The sequence below is a fragment of the Oncorhynchus gorbuscha genome, linkage group LG06 (genome assembly GCF_021184085.1).
Source record: "Oncorhynchus gorbuscha isolate QuinsamMale2020 ecotype Even-year linkage group LG06, OgorEven_v1.0, whole genome shotgun sequence".
NCBI classification, from domain to species: Eukaryota; Metazoa; Chordata; class Actinopteri; order Salmoniformes; family Salmonidae; genus Oncorhynchus; species Oncorhynchus gorbuscha.
The window spans coordinates 18,415,922-18,433,528 of NC_060178.1; the positions used below are offsets into that span (position 1 = coordinate 18,415,922).

At 44.9% G+C, this 17,607-nt stretch overlaps 1 protein-coding gene across 1 annotated transcript in view; it reads right to left on the bottom strand.

Annotated features, from left to right (window-relative positions):
- Positions 1-17,607, bottom strand: part of LOC124037643 (potassium voltage-gated channel subfamily KQT member 1-like) — a 345,000-nt gene that overhangs the window by 131,204 nt on the left and 196,189 nt on the right. Inside the window, exons 15-16 of the mRNA XM_046352566.1 lie at positions 4,194-4,269; positions 2,673-2,767 (exon numbers count right to left, since the gene is read on the bottom strand). Coding sequence (XP_046208522.1) covers positions 2,673-2,767; positions 4,194-4,269 — 171 coding nt within the window. The remainder of the gene's footprint in view (positions 1-2,672; positions 2,768-4,193; positions 4,270-17,607) is intronic.

Sequence of the window (17,607 nt, forward strand, 5' to 3'; positions counted from 1 at the left end):
TGTGTGTAGATCAGTAACACAACATCTCAATTGAATCCATTTCAAATTCAGGCTGTAAGACAAGAACATGTGGAAAAAGTCAAGGGGTGTGAATACTTTCTGAAGACACTGTATCCACTCTATAACAAGAAGTATGTATATATTCCTGCTTATCACGCCTACACTGACACTTTGTTTACTGTTATTATCATTTCTCCTACAACCAGTCACTTTCTCCTAATCCCCCTCCTACATGTACTGTACATATCTACCTCAAACTACTCCAGTATCCAGCACATTGTACATTTGGTATTGGTACTGACCCTGTATTTACTGTTTTCTTTATTATATCTATATATTTTGTATTAGTTATACTATTTTGATATTGATTACTACACTGTTGGGTTTTAGGTTTTATTTATTCACAACAAAGAAAAGAAGTGAAAGACAGTACAGATTTTTTTTAAACGTGTAAAAACAGTGTGCAGGTGAGGTTGGAATCCCAAAAGGGCACTGTTGGGTGGAGCTGGCAAGTTAAGCATTTCACTGTACTTGTGCATGTGACACTGCCAACTTGAGAGAGTGTAATGCTTCTTTTTCTACTTTTTTTTCCAGGGAGTGAATACATTTAATTAATAAATAAACACAACAAGAAACACAAACAGCGTACCGACAACTGGGGAAGAAACCTAAGGACAATGACAACTGGGGAAGAAACCTAAGGACAATGACAACTGGGGAAGAAACCTAAGGACAATGACAACTGGGGAAGAAACCTAAGGACAATGATAACTGGGGAAGAAACATAAGGACAATGACAACTGGGGAAGAAACATAAGGACAATGACAACTGGGGAAGAAACATAAGGACAATGACAACTGGGGAAGAAACCTAAGGACAATGACAACTGGGGAAGAAACCTAAGGACAATGACAACTGGGGAAGAAACCTAAGGACAATGATAACTGGGGAAGAAACATAAGGACAATGACAACTGGGGAAGAAACATAAGGACAATGACAACTGGGGAAGAAACATAAGGACAATGACAACTGGGGAAGAAACCTAAGGACAATGACAACTGGGGAAGAAACCTAAGAACAATGATAACTGGGGAGGAAACCAAAGGGAGGGACATATAAAGGGCAGGTAATCAAGGAGGTGATGGAGTCCAGGTGTGCGTGTAACTCTAGTGACAGGAGTGCACCCTAACAAGCAGACTGGTGACCTAGAGGGGGAGGGTGAGCACATGTGACAGTCCCCCTTCCCCAATGCGTGGCTCCTGCTGCAGGACGCCGACCAGGAGTGGACATGTCACCTCTGCTAAGGTGCGGGAACCTGACGATCCGGCTGAGGCGTGGGAGCATGATGACCTAGAGCGTCGGAGAGAGAGCATATGTGACAGTACCCCCTCCCTAGCGCGTTCGTCTCCAGCCACAGGATGTCAACCAAAGAGATGATCTCGGGGATCCAGAGCGAACCGGTCGCCTCCGCTGAGGCGCAGACCGGCTCAGACCTCCCGGTCGCCTCCGCTGGCCCGGGTACCTTCACAGCTGAGGCTTGCCAGGTTGCTCCGGCTCCAACACTCTCTGATGCTTCGCTTTGTTGAGTCGTCATTCTGTAACGATGTTGCTGTTTCATGTCAGTGCGCTGTTCGTGTTTCTTGTTTTGTTAATTTATTAATTAAATGTATTCACTCCCTGAACTTGCTTCCCGACTTTCAGAGAGAGAGAGAGAGAGAGAGAAGAGAGAGAGAGAGAGAGAGAGAGAGAGAGAGAGAGAGAGAGAGAGAGAGAGAGAGAGAGAGAGATGTCAGAGTGCGAGAGAGAGAGAGAGAGAAAGAGAGAGAGAGAGAGAGAGAGAGAAAGAGAGTTAGAGAGAGAGAGAGAGAGAGAGAGAGAGAGAGAGAGATTAAGAGAGAGAGAGAGAGAGAGAGATGAGAAGAGAGAGAGAGAGAGAGAGAGAGAGAGAGAGAGAGAGAGAGAGAGAGAGAGAGAGAGAGAGAGAGAGAGAGAGAGAGAGAGAGAGAGAGAGAGAGAGAGAGAGAGAGAGAGAAGAGAGAGAGAGAGAGAGAGAGAGAGAGAGAGAGAGAGAGAGAGAGAGAGAGAGAGAGAGAGAGAGAGAGAGAGAGAGAGAGAGAGAGAGAAAGAGAGAGAGAGAGAGAGAGAGAGAGAAGAGAGAGAGAGAGAGAGAGAGAGAGAGAGAGAGAGAGAGAGAGAGAGAGAGAGAGAGAGAGAGAGAGAGAGAGAGAGAGAGAGAGAGAGAGAGAGAGAGAGAGAGAGAGAGAGAGAGAAAGAGAGAGAGAGAGAGAGAGAGAGAGAGAGAGAGAGAGAGAGAGAGAGAGAGAGAGAGAGAGAGAGAGAAGAGAGAGAGAGAGAGAGAGAGAGAGAGAGAGAGAGAGAGAGAGAGAGAGAGAGAGAGAGAGAGAAGAGAGAGAGAGAGAGAGAGAGAGAGAGAGAGAGAGAGAGAGAGAGAGAGAGAGAGAGAGAGAGAGAGAGAGAGAGAGAGAGAGAGAGAGAGAGAGAGAGAGAGAGAGAGAGAGAGAAGAGAGAGAGAGAGAGAGAGAGAGAGAGAGAGAGAAGAGAGAGAGAGAGAGAGAGAGAGAGAGAGAGAGAGAGAGAGAGAGAGAGAGAGAGAGAGAGAGAGAGAGAGAGAGAGTAAACAAAAAGAAGAGAGTGAGTCAGTGGCCCACCTCCTCTGTAGCTCCTTAATGCGGACCATCATGGTGAGGTGTCCCTGGTTGTACTGCTCCATCACATCCCTCACGTCGTACGGTTTCCTCGCTTGCTGTGGAGTATGAATATTGTATTGTAGTAACATGCGCAACACACAGCACATTGTCACCCATGGAAATCCCTAGGGAAACCCCTAGGCCAACACAGTGCTTTGTTATTGCAGTGTACATTGACGATGAGGAAGCTAAGGGAAGAGTGCTCGTTCAGTGGAGCTTTCACTTGTTGTTTTGCGTGAGGATGATGCTATCTTCTGACTAAGGCTGCATCGTCCCTGTGATGGCCCTGTGACGGCCCTAGTTTAGTTTTTGCAGAGAAGCTAATCACCTACAAATAATTAAGTAATGAGAAGATGGTTGAACGTGAAGACTGAAGCAATGGCCTGGGTTTGTTGGAGACTGTTGGAGACTACAACCACAGTCAGATCATAAATAGAGTTGTTGTTGACTAAAGGCCATGCGAGGTCATTCTGTGCTTAGTCTTCTGCAGCTGTGCAGTGAGAGACTCTAGCCACAGAGCCTGAGACGAACAGGGTTCCATGATACTGAGGCTGAACTGACGACAGGACAGACACAGATGTGCAGGTGCAAGTTGCAGTCTCAAACAGACACACGTACATTGTTAACGCACACACTGCGTACATGCGCATGCACGCACACCTACATAAAACACATACGCATGCCTACATAAAACACATGCGCATGCATGCACACACGCGCACACACACACACACACACCATTTCTGCAGCTGCACAACATGCCCTTGGGCTACCACTCCCCTTCCTGAGTAACCACAACACTCTCCAGAGCCTATTCTCTTTATTCTCCCTACTTCCACTCCCTTCCTCCACCCCTTCTCCCCCACTCTCCTCCTCCCCTCCTCCCCCAGTCCCCTCTTCCACCCCCCACTCTCCTCCTCCCTTCCTCTCCCAGTCCCCTCTTCCACCCCCCTCTCCTCCTCCCCTCCTCTCCCAGTCCCCTCTTCCACCCCCACTCTCCTCCTCCCCTCCTCTCCCAGTCCCCTCTTCCACCCCCACTCTCCGCCTCCTCCCACAGTCCCCTCTTCCACCCTCCCACTCTCCACCTCCTCCCCCAGTCTCCTCTTCCATCCCCCCACTCTTCTCCTCCCCTCCTCCCCAGTCCCCTCTTCCAACCCCACACTCCTCCTCCCCCCCCTTCTCCCCCAGTCCCCTCTTCATCCCCCACTCTCCACCTCCTCCCTCCTCCCGTCTCCTCTTCCACCCCCCACTCTCCTCCTCCCCTCCTCCCACAGTCCCCTCTTCCATCCCTCCACTCTCCTCCTCCCCTCCTCCCACAGTCCCCTCTTCCATCCCTCCACTCTCCTCCTCCCTTCCTCCCACAGTCCCCTCTTCCATCCCCCCACTCTCCTCCTCCCTTCCTCCCACAGTCCCCTCTTCCATCCCTCCACTCTCCTCCTCCTACCCTTCTCCTCCACTCCCCTCCTCCACCCTGTATTTTACCTGAAATTTCTGTCTGGCCACAAAGTACTTCATTCTCCGGAGTACTTTGATTGCAGATTTTTGGGCGTGAGATAACCTGAAAGACAGACAGACAAACAAAGTTCAATTGGTTCCACTGCAGAGAGGAGAGCTGGTAAGTAAGCATTTTATTGTACTTTGTTCAACATGCTGTATCCTGTTCATACACTGTAGATTGTGGGGAGAAATCAAATTGAAAAAAAAAAATCATAAACATATACAGTGGGGCAAAAAAGTATTTAGTCAGCCACCAGTTGTTCCCCCACTTAAAATGATGAGAGAGGCCTGTAATTTTCATCATAGGTACACTTCAACTATGACAGACAAAATGAGAAAACAAAATCCAGAAAATCACATTGTATGATTTTTTATGAATTTATTTGCAAATTATGGTGGAAAATAAGTATTTGGTCACCTACAAACAAGCAAGATTTCTGGCTCTCACAGACCTGTAACTTCTTCTTTAAGAGGCTCCTCTGTCCCCCACTCGTTTCCTGTATTAATGGCACCTGTTTGAACTTGGTATCAGTATAAAAGACACCTGTCCACAACCTCAAACAGTTACACTCCAAACTTCACTATGGCCGAGACCAAAGAGCTGTCAAAGGACACCAGAAACAAAATTGTAGACCTGCACCAGGCTGGGAAGACTGAATCTGCAATAGGTAAGCAGCTTGGTTTGAAGAAATCAACTGTGGGAGCAATTATTAGGAAATGGAGGGCCTCACCCAAGATCTCACCTTGTGGGGTCAAAATGATCACAAGAACGGTGAACAAAAATCCCAGAACCACACGTGGGGACCTAGTGAATGATCTGCAGAGAGCTGGGACCAAAGTAACAAAGCCTACCATCAGTAACACACTTTGCCACCAGGGACTCAAATCCTGCAGTGCCAGACATGCCCCCCTGCTTAAGCCAGTACATGTCCAGGCCCGTCTTAAGTTTGCTAGAGAGCATTTGGATGATCCAGAAGAAGATTGGGAGAACGTCATACGGTGAGATGAAACCAAAATATAACTTTTTGGTAAAAACCAAACTCGGCGTGTTTGGAGGACAAAGAATGCTGAGTTGCATCCAAAGAACACCATACCTACTGTGAAGCATGGGGATGGAAACATCATGCTTTGGGGCTGTTTTTCTGCAAAGGGACCAGGACGACTGATCCGTGTAAAGGAAAGAATGAATGGGGCCATGTATCGTGAGATTTTGAGTGAAAACCTCCTTCCATCAGCAAGGGCATTGAAGATGAAATGTGGCTGGGTCTTTCAGCATGACAATGATCCCAAACACACCGCCCGGGCAACGAAGAAGTGGCTTCGTAACCCCATAGAAAATATTTGGAGGGAGTTGAAAGTCCGTGTTGCTCAGCAACAGCCCCAAAACATCACTGCTCCTTAGGAGATCTGCATGGGGGAATGGACCAAAATACCAGCAACAGAGTGTGAAAACCTTCATTAAATTCATTAAAAATCCTACAATGTGATTTTCAGGATTTTCTTCCCTCATTTTGTCTGTCATAGTTGAAGTGTACCTCTCTCATCTTTTTAAGTGGGAGAACTTGCACAATTGATGGCTGACTAAATACTTTTTTGCCCCACTGTATATGTTTATGATTTTTCTTTGTTAATTAAATTTGACCAAAAAAGTTAGGAATAAATACAAATCAATATGTTGCTTAAAAATGTATATTTTATGAGGATAATCAGAGAGGAATGTTTTATTTAATTTACTAAATTTGTAAATTCTTGTAAGTTCTTGGAACAACTTGCCACCTTGCTCTGTTTTTAGAGGTTTGTGGGTAATTCAACATTTGCAGACTTTGTTCTTTACACAATGTTGTATACATGTTTGGAGAAAGATAATTATATGTCTTACCCTGGAAGTTACATCTACTCAATAATATTGTGTGTAAATTGTTGCCTTAACTTTTTAAAAGTCAAATAAACACCTCAGTGTATGACAAATCAATTTGCTGTAATTTGCTCCAGCCCACAAGGGGTTAAGCCTGCAGATGTTTCCCCATCTCAGTTGTATTCCTTATCAATGCAACCCGACTTGTTTTCTGCTCTGAAAACAGAACATTTGTACTTGCATGCTTCCAGCCATTCTAATTGGCTTGTAGACCTACTACATTCCTACCATGCAATGGCAAAACACATGTGGCCCTGAGGGCTAGGAGAGTCCCCCTCCCTCCCTCCCTCCCTACCACAAACACACACACACACACACACACACACACACACACACACACACACACACACACACACACACACACACACACACACACACACACACACACACACACACACACACACACACACACACACACACACACACACACACACACACACACACACACACACACACACACACACACACACACACACACGATCCACCCTGTGGAACTAAACAGGTTTATCATACTCATGGCTGTTGAACTCTGATGCACTTGTAATAAACAGTGTTCATTTGTGAATTTCACCATATTAATGAAAACTGTGAATTAGTGTCCCCCTGTGAGTCTGGGGAGAACAAAACACAGCTTGTGTAATCTGAGTCACACACACACACAAAAACACACACACACATGGAAAACACACACACACGCTCGCTCAACTCGCCTCATCTGTGTCAACAACCACCGCCACTAAACTAAACACCATAACAGCACACACTGAATATTAGCTATACAGGCACAGACACACGTCTTCCATCACACAAGGGTTTTGCACAATGTGTTGGTGTTCGCTTGGTTTCCCTGTTTAAGCTGAAAAGCATTAGAAGATGCACACAGAATTGGTTTAAAAACAAAAATATGTTGTTGTGAGCCAAATGTGATGGTTGGGATGAAAGGAAAATACTTGGGCGGGTGTTTATGTGCGGTTCTACTGCTGACCACTTACAGGGTTCATGCGGGTCATGGCTAGGGGACGACTACAGGGCAGTAGAGGAGGTGGGACCTGCTAGCAAATAGGCCCTTGGTGTCTATTCTAAAACCTGTCTGATTATTTTGGTCCATGTATAGAATGTGCCCTTTCCTTTTACAGTTAACCATACTTGTGGTGGGTTCATATTTCTGGACTGTTATTATATTCTCGTACTATGTTGTCTCCGTACTGTAGGTACTGTGTGCTAGAACTGTAGCGTGACTGTGAGTAATGCTCATTCAGTGCAAACCCATGTTCATGTTATTTCCAGCCGGGTATCTCTGTCTGTTGCTTCTCTATGACACTAGCTTTGCTGACAGATCAAAGAGAAAGAAATCAATTGAATGTGGATGTTTTTTTTCTATCTTCAGAACGAGAACTAAAATATCTGCTTTTACTTCATGCGTTTTAAACCGTGTGACCCTTCGCCTTCGGACGTATCTTTCACATGAAAGGGGTCGGTAAGCCGCAGGATGCTGTTAGGAGTGTTTCTTGAGAGATGCCGGATTAAAGCTGAGCAATGCCACCGGATTCTTGAACAATCGACAACATTCTTAAAGAATTCGGAGAGGGGACACACATCGTAAAATACCACAGATATGAGTGATGGGCACAGGAACAAACGAGAGACAGAGGACGGAGTTGCATCCATCCAGAGATAACGGCACAACTCTGTAGAGTCACAAAGTCTGGGGTTTAAAACAATGTGGTCCCAAATCCCAAAAACATCCTCCCATAACTACAGCGCTAGAGAGAGAAAATGCGTATGTGTGTGTGAGTGAGTGAGTGAGTGAGTGAGTGAGTGAGTGAGTGAGTGAGTGAGCGAGCGAGTGTGTGTGTGTGTGTGTGGTGTGGCACTCTTTGCCGGGCTCTGAGTGTGACTGTGGTGAGAGATAAGGTCTTCTCCTCTGAAGTACTCCACAGCAAACTAATCACTCCATTCTGAAGGCAGCAGGCAGCAGCCCTTTGTAGGGGGAAAGGAAGGGGTTGGAGGGATGTATGGGCAGGGGTGGACATAGTGATTTGGAGGCCCCAGGCAGAGGCCAATCTCAGCCCCCCCCACTCATGTTTATTTAACACAATCATAGCTACTGAATGAAGAGCTGCTCAGAGCCGGCTCATTAAATCAGGATTCCTATTTGACTCAGCTGTGCCTCCTTGCCTGTCCCACATTTCCTCATCTCCCAGCCCTTCTAATGTGACTAGCCCCTATGCTTCACCCTCTTTTCCCCTGTCCTGCTACACAGTTTCTCCCTGCAGAAGGTCACTGAGTGGAGGTGCTAAAGGAGCTCCTTAATCTTGACCCCCAAAAGCCATCTGGGTCAGATGGTTAAAATCCTTTCTTCTTTAAGGTGGCTGCCTCTATCATCACCAAGCCTATCTCTGACCTTTATAGCCTGTCTCTCCTCTCTGGGGAGGTTCCTGGTGCTTGGAAGGCAGCCACGGCACCTCCTTTATTTAAAGGGGGAGATCAAGCTGATCCTAAATATTATAGGCCAATTTCCATCTTGCCCTGTTCATCAAAAGGAAAAACTGGTCAATAATAAACTGACTGGCTTTCTTGATGTCTATAGCATTCTCTCTGGTCTGCAATCTGATATCCATTCAGGTTATGGTGTGTCACTGCAACCTTAAAGGTCCTAAATTATGTCACCATTGCCCTTGATTATAAGCATTGTTGTGCTACTATTTTTATTGATTTCGCCAAAGGTTTTGATATGGTAGACCATTCCATTCTTGTGGGTCGGCTAAGGAGTATTGGTGTCTCTGAGGGGTCTCTGGCCTTGTTTGCTAACTACCTCTCTCAAAGAGTATAGTGTACTGGATCGAGCTGAAAAAAAACCACTCAAACTTGACAGCTTAATCTCCATCTCTACATTTAAAAACTCATGGACACTCTTACTGACACTTGTGGCTGCTTCGAGTGATGTATTGTTGTCTCTACCTTTTCTCCCTTTGTGCTGTAGTCTGTGCCCAACAATGTTTGTACCAGGTTTGTGCTGCTACCATGTTGTGCTACTGCCACAGCCACTGCCATGGCCCCATCCTGCCTGGTGTCAATGGTACAGGCTAGTGGCGGAGTGTAATGGTGTGTGGTATGTTTTCCTAGCAACGTTTGAATGCCACACCTTGTAGAATCCATGCCTCAAAGAATTATGGAGGCAAAGGGGAGTCCAACCTGGAACAATCCAACATGTTTTTGTGTTGATACTGTCGCAAAGCTAACTAAAAAGCAGCCTTCCCAAGAGAGGATGGCTTTCACTTCAGCAGTGATGAATTCATGAACTTCTTTGATGAAAACATCATGATCATTAGAAAGCAAATTACGGACTCCTCCTTGAATCTGTGTATTTCTCCAAAACTCAGTGGTCCTGAGTCTGCACAACACTGCCAGGACCTAGGATCAATGTAAACACTCAAGTTGTTTAATTCTATATCTCTTGACACATTCATAAAAATAGTAATGGCCTCTAAACCTTCAAGCTGCATACTGGACCCTATTCCAACTAAATTAGTGAAAGAGCTGCTTCCTGTGCTTTGCCCTCCTATGTTTAACATAATAACCAGCTCCCTATCCACCAGATGTGTACCAAACTCACTAAAAGTGGCAGTAATAAAGCCTCTCTTGAAAAAGCCAAACCTTGACCCAGAAAATGTTTTAAAAACTATTGGCCTACATCAAATCTCCTTTTCCTCTCAATTTTTGGGGGTCTTCCTGAAGACAAACAAGGTATATGAAAGCTTTAGACTGGTTATAGCCCGCATCATAGCACTGAGACTGCACTCGTGAAGGTGGTAAATTACCTTTTAATGGTGTCACACCAAGGCTCTACAACTGTCCTCCTAGACCTTAGTGTTGCTTTTGACACCATCTATCACCACATTCTTTTGGAGAGATTGGAAAACCTAATTGGTCTACACGGACAAGTTCTGGCCTGTTTTAGATCTTATCTGTCGGAAAGATATCAGTTTCTCTCTGTGGATGGTTTGTTTTTCGACAAATCAATTGTAAGTTTTGGTGTTCCTCAAGGTTGAGTTTTAGGACCACTATTGTTTTCACTATATATTTTACCTCTTGGTTATGTCATTTGGAAACATAATGTTAATTTTCACTGCTATGTGGATGATACACAGCTGTACATTTGGATGAAACATGGTGAAGCCTGAAAAATGGCCCTTTCTGAAAGCCTGTGTTTCAGACATAAGGAAGTGGATGGCGGCACTTTTAAACTCGGACAAAACAGAGATTCAGTTCTAATGTAGGTGCCAAGAAACAATGAGATCTTCTGTTGGATCTGACAATTAATCTTAATCTCAAATAAAACAGTGAAGGACCTCGGCATTACTCTGGATCCTGATCTCTCTTTTGACAACATATCAAGAATATTTCAAGGACAGAATTTTTCCATCTTCGTACGATTGCAAAAATCTTAAACTTTTGGTCCAAAAATGATGCAGAAAAGCTAATCCATTCTTTTGTCACTTCTAGATTAGACTACTGCAATGCTCTACTTTCCAGCTACCCGGATAAAGTACTAAATCAACTTCAGTTTATTGTGTTTGGCGCTACAGTTAGCGCCAAACACAGCTGCTAGAATCTTGACAAGAATAAAAAAAATCTATCATATTACTCCAGTGCCATCCTCTCTACCCTGGCTTCATGTTAAGGCTAGGGCTGAGTTCAAGGTTTAACTGCTAAACCTACAAAGCATTACATGGGCTTGCTCCTACCTACAGTATCTCTCTGATTTGGTCCTGCTGTACATACCTGCACATATGCTACGGTCGCAAGATGCAGGCCTCATTATTGTCCCTATAATTTATAAGCAAATAGCTGGAGGCAGGGCTTTCTCCTATAGAGCTCAATTTTGGTCTGCCTATCCATGTGAGAGACGCAGACACTGTCTTGAACTTTTAGTCTTTATTGAAGACTCATTTCTTCAGTAGGTCCTATGATTGAGTGTAGTCTGGCCCAGGGGTGTGAAGGTGAACGGAAAGGCACTGGAGCGATGAACCACCCTTGTTGTCTCTGCCTGGTCGGTTCCCCTCTCTCCACTAGGATTCTTTTGCCTCTGACCTTATTACGGGGGCTGAGTCACTGGCTTACTAGTACTCTTCCATGACGTCCCTAGGAGGGGGGCGTCACTTGAGTGGGTTGAGTCACTGACGTGATCCTCCGGTCTGGGTTGGCGCCCCCTCGGGTTTGTGCCATGGGGGAGATCTTCGCATTATCAGCAACCATCACTCCTGTGTTCCAATGGTACGTTGTGTTAGCTAATCCAGGTATATAATTTGAAAAGGCTAATTGATCATTAGAAAACCCTTTTGCAATTATGTTAGCACAGCTGAAAATGGTTGTCATTATTACAGAAGCAATAAAACTGACCTTCTTTAGACTATAATATATAATATATGATAATATAATAATAATAATAATATAATAATAATAATAATATATGCCATTTAGCAGACGCTTTTATCCAAAGCGACTTACAGTCATGTGTGCATACATTCTACGTATGGGTGGTCCCGGGGATCGAACCCACTACCCTGGCGTTACAAGCGCCATGCTCTACCAACTGAGCTACAGAAGGACCAGTTGAGTATCTGGAGCATCAGCATTTGTGGGTTCGATTACAGGCTCAAAATGGCCAGAAACAAAGAACTTTCTTCTGAAACTTGTCAGCCTATTCTTGTTCTGAGAAATTAAGGCTATTCCATGCAAGAAATTGCCAAGAAACTGAAGATCTTGTACAACGCTGTGTACTACTCCCTTCACAGAACAGCGCAAACCGGTTCTAACCCGAATAGAAAGAGGAGTGGGAGGCCCCGGTGCACAACTGAGTAAGAGGACAAGTACATTAGAGTGTCTAGTTTGAGAAACAGATGCATCACAAGTCCTCAACTGGCAGCTTCATTAAATAGTACCCACAAAACACCAGTCTCAACATCAACAGTGAAGAGGCGACTCCGGGATGCTGGAGCAACCTTCACTGGGGATGGGGGAAGCATGTTCCCCCCACATTCTGAAATTGCATTCTTGCATTCCCAAGTTTTATTATTGGAATGTCGGACGCCTCCGAGTGGTCAGGTAGGCTGTTTGGAGTGTTTATCTGACTAAAATATATACAGTACCAGTCAAAAGTTTTTATTTTACATTTCAAAGTATAATAGGGAAGACATCAAAACTATGAAATAACACATATGGAATCATGTAATAACCAAAAAGGTGTATAACAAATCAAAAAGTAGCAACCGTTTGCCTTGATGGCAGCTTTGAACACTCTTGGCATTCTCTTAACCAGCTTCACTTGGAATGCTTTTCCAACAGTCTTGAAGGAGTTCCCACCTATGCTGAGCACTTGTTGGCTGCTTTACCTTCACATGGCGGTCCAACTCATCACAAACCATCTTAATTGGGTTGAGGTCGGGTGATTGTGGAGGCCAGGTCATCTGACGCAGCATTACTCTCCTTCTTGGTCAAATAGCCCAAACACAGCCCGGAGGTGTATTGTGTCATTGTCCTGTTGAAAAGCAAATGATAGTCCCACTAAGTTCAAACCAGATGGGATGGCTGCAGAATGCTGCGGTAGCCTTGCTGGTTAAGTGTGTCTTGAATTCTAAATAAATCACAGACAGTGTCACCAGTAAAGCACCCCTACATCATCACATCTCCTCATGGTTTCTCCCCATGCTTCATGGTGGGAACTACACATGAAAAGATCATCCGTTTACCTACTCTGCGTCTCACAAAGACACTGCGGTTGGAACCAAATATCTCCAATTTCGACTCATCAGACCAAAGGACAGATTTCCACGGATCGAATGTCCATTGCTCGTGTTTATTGGTCCTCTTCTTCTTAATGATGTCCTTTACTAGCGGTTTTCTTTGCAGCAATTTGACCATGAAGGCCTGATTCACGTAGTCTCCTCTGAAAAGTTGATGTTGAGATGTGTCTGTTACTTGAACTCCATGAACCATTTATTTGGGGGCTGGTAACTCTAATAACTCTGGGTCTTCCTTTCCTGTGGCGGTCCTCATGAGAGCCGGTTTCATCATAGCACATGATGGTTCTTGACATCATTTGAGTCAACTGGAGGTGTACCTGTGGATGTATTTCAAGGCCTACCTTCAAACTCAGTGCCTCTTTGGTTGACATCATGGGAAAATCAAAAGAAATCACGCAGCCGTCATACCGCTCAGGAAGGAGACGCATTCTGTCTCCTAGAGATGAACATACTTTGGTGCGAAAAGTGCAAATCAATCCCAGAACAACAGAAAAGGACCTTGTGAAGATGCTGGAGGAAACAGGTATAAAAGTATCTATATCCACACTAAAACAAGTCATATATCGACATAACCTGAAAGGCCTCTGAGCACTCAGCAAGGAAGAAGCCACTGCTCCAAAACCGGCATAAAAAAGCCAGGCTACGGTTTGCAACTGCACATGGGGACAAAGATCGTACTTTTTGGAGAAATGTCCTCTGGTCTGATGAAACAAAAATAGAACTGTTTGGCCATATTGACCATCGTTATGTTTAGAGAAAAAAGGAGGGGCTTGCAAGCCGAAGAAATAGAAGCTCAAATAAATGATTATCTCTACTATTATTCTGACATTTCACATTCTTAAAATAAAGTGGTGATCCTAACTGACCTTAAACAGGGAGTTTTACTTGGATTAAATGTCAGGAATTGTGAAAACAGAGTTTAAATGTATTTGGCTAAGGTGTATGTACACTTCCGACTTCAACTGTATACATGTTTTTTTATGGCTTTCTCAACCATTCTAGCACAGATACAAACTCCAACCATGTTCATATGGCTAATAAGAAAATATTTAATATGCATCACAAAGAGAGTGAAATGCATCAGAAAGTAGTGGAAAGTTTGGGAAAACACCAGGAAATATCATCAGGTAATAATTGTGTGTGTTGAAAAAAAGATCTGCATTGCGGTTCCGTCACAGTCTTTTCTAACATGTCCTGCGGCTTGTGAGCGTCGTAGAGGGAAATAGAAGACACACAAGTGTTCCTGAAAGTCTTAGTCTAATAGACCCAACCGTTCAAAAGCTACTACTAAGTTTGGAGAATGAAAACTGAAACTGCTCTATTTGTCAAAACCAGAGACGGTCACAACCGCTAAATATCACACACTGGAGTAGGGCCTCGAGCAGAGGAAAAAGGCAAGAAAACATAGAAATTAGGTATTATTTAAAAAAATTATGCCAAGTTCCCAAGGCCCCTAGTGATGTGAGGCCCCAGGCAATTGCCTGAGTTGCCTAATGGTAAGTCTGCCACTGTGTATGCGGGGATGTATGCGGAGAGAATTCGTGTTGTGACTGCTGCATCCTGGCCCTATATCTGGCTACCTGGTGCTCTGTGAAGAAGCACACACTCCCCTTTTGTGGAGTCAACCAGACGATTTGAAGACTTCATTATAGGGTAGGGACTACCCGTCAGTCTGAGGACCTCATAGGGTAGGGACAGGAAGATGGTCTGAAGACTTGATTAAAGGGTAGGGACAACAAGTCAGTCTGAAGACTTCATTAGAGGGTAGGGACAACAAGTCAGCCTGAAGACTTCATTACAGGGTATGGACAACTAGTCAGTCTGAAGACTTCATTAGACGGTAGGGACAACAAGTCAGCCTGAAGACTTCATGAGACGGTAGGGACAACAAGTCAGTCTGAAGACTTCATTATAGGGTAGGGACAACAAGTCTGTCTGAAGACTTCATTAGACGGTAGGGACAACAAGTCAGCCTGAAGACTTCATTAGACGGTAGGGACAACAAGTCAGTCTGAAGACTTCATTAAAGGGTAGGGACAACAAGTCAGTCTGAAGACTTCATTATAGGGTAGGGACAACAAGTCAGTCTGAAGATTTCATTACAGGGTAGGGACAACAAACTGGTCTGAAGACTTCATTACAGGGTAGGGACAACAAACCGGTCTGAAGACTTCATTACAGGGTATAGACAACAAACCGGTCTGAAGACTTCATTACAGGGTAGGGACAACAAACCGGTCTGAAGACTTCGTTACAGGGTAGGGACAACAAACCGGACTGAAGACTTCATTACAGGGTAGGGACAACAAACCGGTCTGAAGACTTCATTACAGGGTAGGGACAACAAACCGGTCTGAAGACTTCATTACAGGGTAGGGACAACAAACTGGTCTGAAGACTTCATTACAGGGTAGGGACAACAAACCGGTCTGAAGACTTCATTACAGGGTAGGGACAACAAGTCAGTCTGAAGACTTCATTACAGGGTAGGGACAACAAACCGGACTGAAGACTTCATTACAGGGTAGGGACAACAAACCGGTCTGAAGACTTCATTACAGGGTAGGGACAACAAACCGGTCTGAAGACTTCTTTACAGGGTAGGGACAACAAACCGGTCTGAAGAATTCATTACAGGGTAGGGACAACAAGTCAGTCTGAAGACTTCATTACATGGTAGGGACAACAAACCGGTCTGAAGACTTCATTACAGGGTAGGGACAACAAGTCTGTCTGAAGACTTCATTACAGGGTAGGGACAACAAGTCCGTCTGAAGACTTCATTACAGGGTAGGGACAACAAACCGGTCTGAAGACTTCATTACAGGGTAGGGACAACAAACCGGACTGAAGACTTCATTACAGGGTAGGGACAACAAACCGGTCTGAAGACTTCATTACAGGGTAGGGACAACAAACCGGACTGAAGACTTCATTACAGGGTATGGACAAAAAAACGGTCTGAAGACTTCATTACAGGGTAGGGACAACAAACCGGACTGAAGACTTCATTACAGGGTATGGACAAAAAACCGGTCTGAAGACTTCATTACAGGGTAGGGACAACAAACCGGTCTGAAGACTTCATTACAGGGCATGGACAACAAACCGGTCTGAAGACTTCATTAGAGGGTAGGGACAACAAACCGGACTGAAGAGTTCGTTAGAGTGTGGGGACAACAAACCGGACTGAAGACTTCGTTAGAGTGTGGGGACAACAAACCGGACTGAAGACTTCGTTAGAGTGTGGGGACAACAAACCGGACTGAAGAGTTCGTTAGAGTGTGGGGACAACAAACCAGACTGAAGACTTTGTTAGAGTGTGGGGACAACAAACCGGACTGAAGACTTCGTTAGAGTGTAGGGACAACAAACCGGACTGGAAGACTTCGTTAGAGTGTGTGGACAAAAGGACTTAACAGACAATACACTGACAGGGGCCATAAAACATATGGAGGAGAGCAGACTGCAGGGTACTGCTTTTTCCTGCCTCAGACCTGGGCCTATATGAGGAAATGCCCATGAACAATACCAAACAAAAAGCTGAGGCAGTTGTTTTCCCTTTCTTCCCCCCCTTCTTCCCAAGTGTAAGGAGGATGTGTTTTTGCGCTGACGTTGGAGATTGAACATAATTGGGAAAGAAAACACATGTAGGAAACAGAAAACATGTGCAGTTTCCCCCTCTCCTCGCAAATGCACACACATGTTCTGCAAGTAACCATGATAAAAGAATAACATATTTTACATAACTTAAAAGCCGGCCAGCCCCAGATGGGGCGCTCAACCACATTTGGCGCGAAAGGAACCTTTACAATGTCAGGTTTCCCACATGTTTCTCTCTCTCTGGTTGATGACTCACAACACTTGCTGCTGGAGTCACATTCTTCTTCTCCTCTCCTCTTATAACTTTTCTTTTATTCATCCCTCTTCTTGCCCGACCAGAGAATTTGCCAGACAACACAGTGCAAGTCTTTAATCTCCCACTTCAACACAAACTTCAATATTGTTTTGATTGTCCCGTGCCGTATGATTTCAGGGCCAAGAGGGAAGGTTGTTTTCTCCAGTGAATATCCAGGCTAAACACTGCCGCAGTCCTCTACAGACTCACCATTCTTAACCAGGGCCAAGAGGGAAGGTTGTTTTCTCCAGTGAATATCCAGGCTAAACACTGCCGCAGTCCTCTACAGACTCACCATTCTTAACCAGGGCCAAGAGGGAAGGTTGTTTTCTCCAGTGAATATCCAGGCTAAACACTGCCGCAGTCCTCTACAGACTCACCATTCTTAACCAGGGCCAAGAGGGAAGGTTGTTTTCTCCAGTGAATATCCAGGCTAAACACTGCCGCAGTCCTCTACAGACTCACCATTCTTAACCAGGGCCAAGAGGGAAGGTTGTTTTCTCCAGTGAATATCCAGGCTAAACACTGCCGCAGTCCTCTACAGACTCACCATTCTTAACCAGGGCCAAGAGGGAAGGTTGTTTTCTCCAGTGAATATCCAGGCTAAACACTGCCGCAGTCCTCTACAGACTCACCATTCTTAACCAGGGCCAAGAGGGAAGGTTGTTTTCTCCAGTGAATATCCAGGCTAAACACTGCCGCAGTCCTCTACAGACTCACCATTCTTAACCAGGGCCAAGAGGGAAGGTTGTTTTCTCCAGTGAATATCCAGGCTAAACA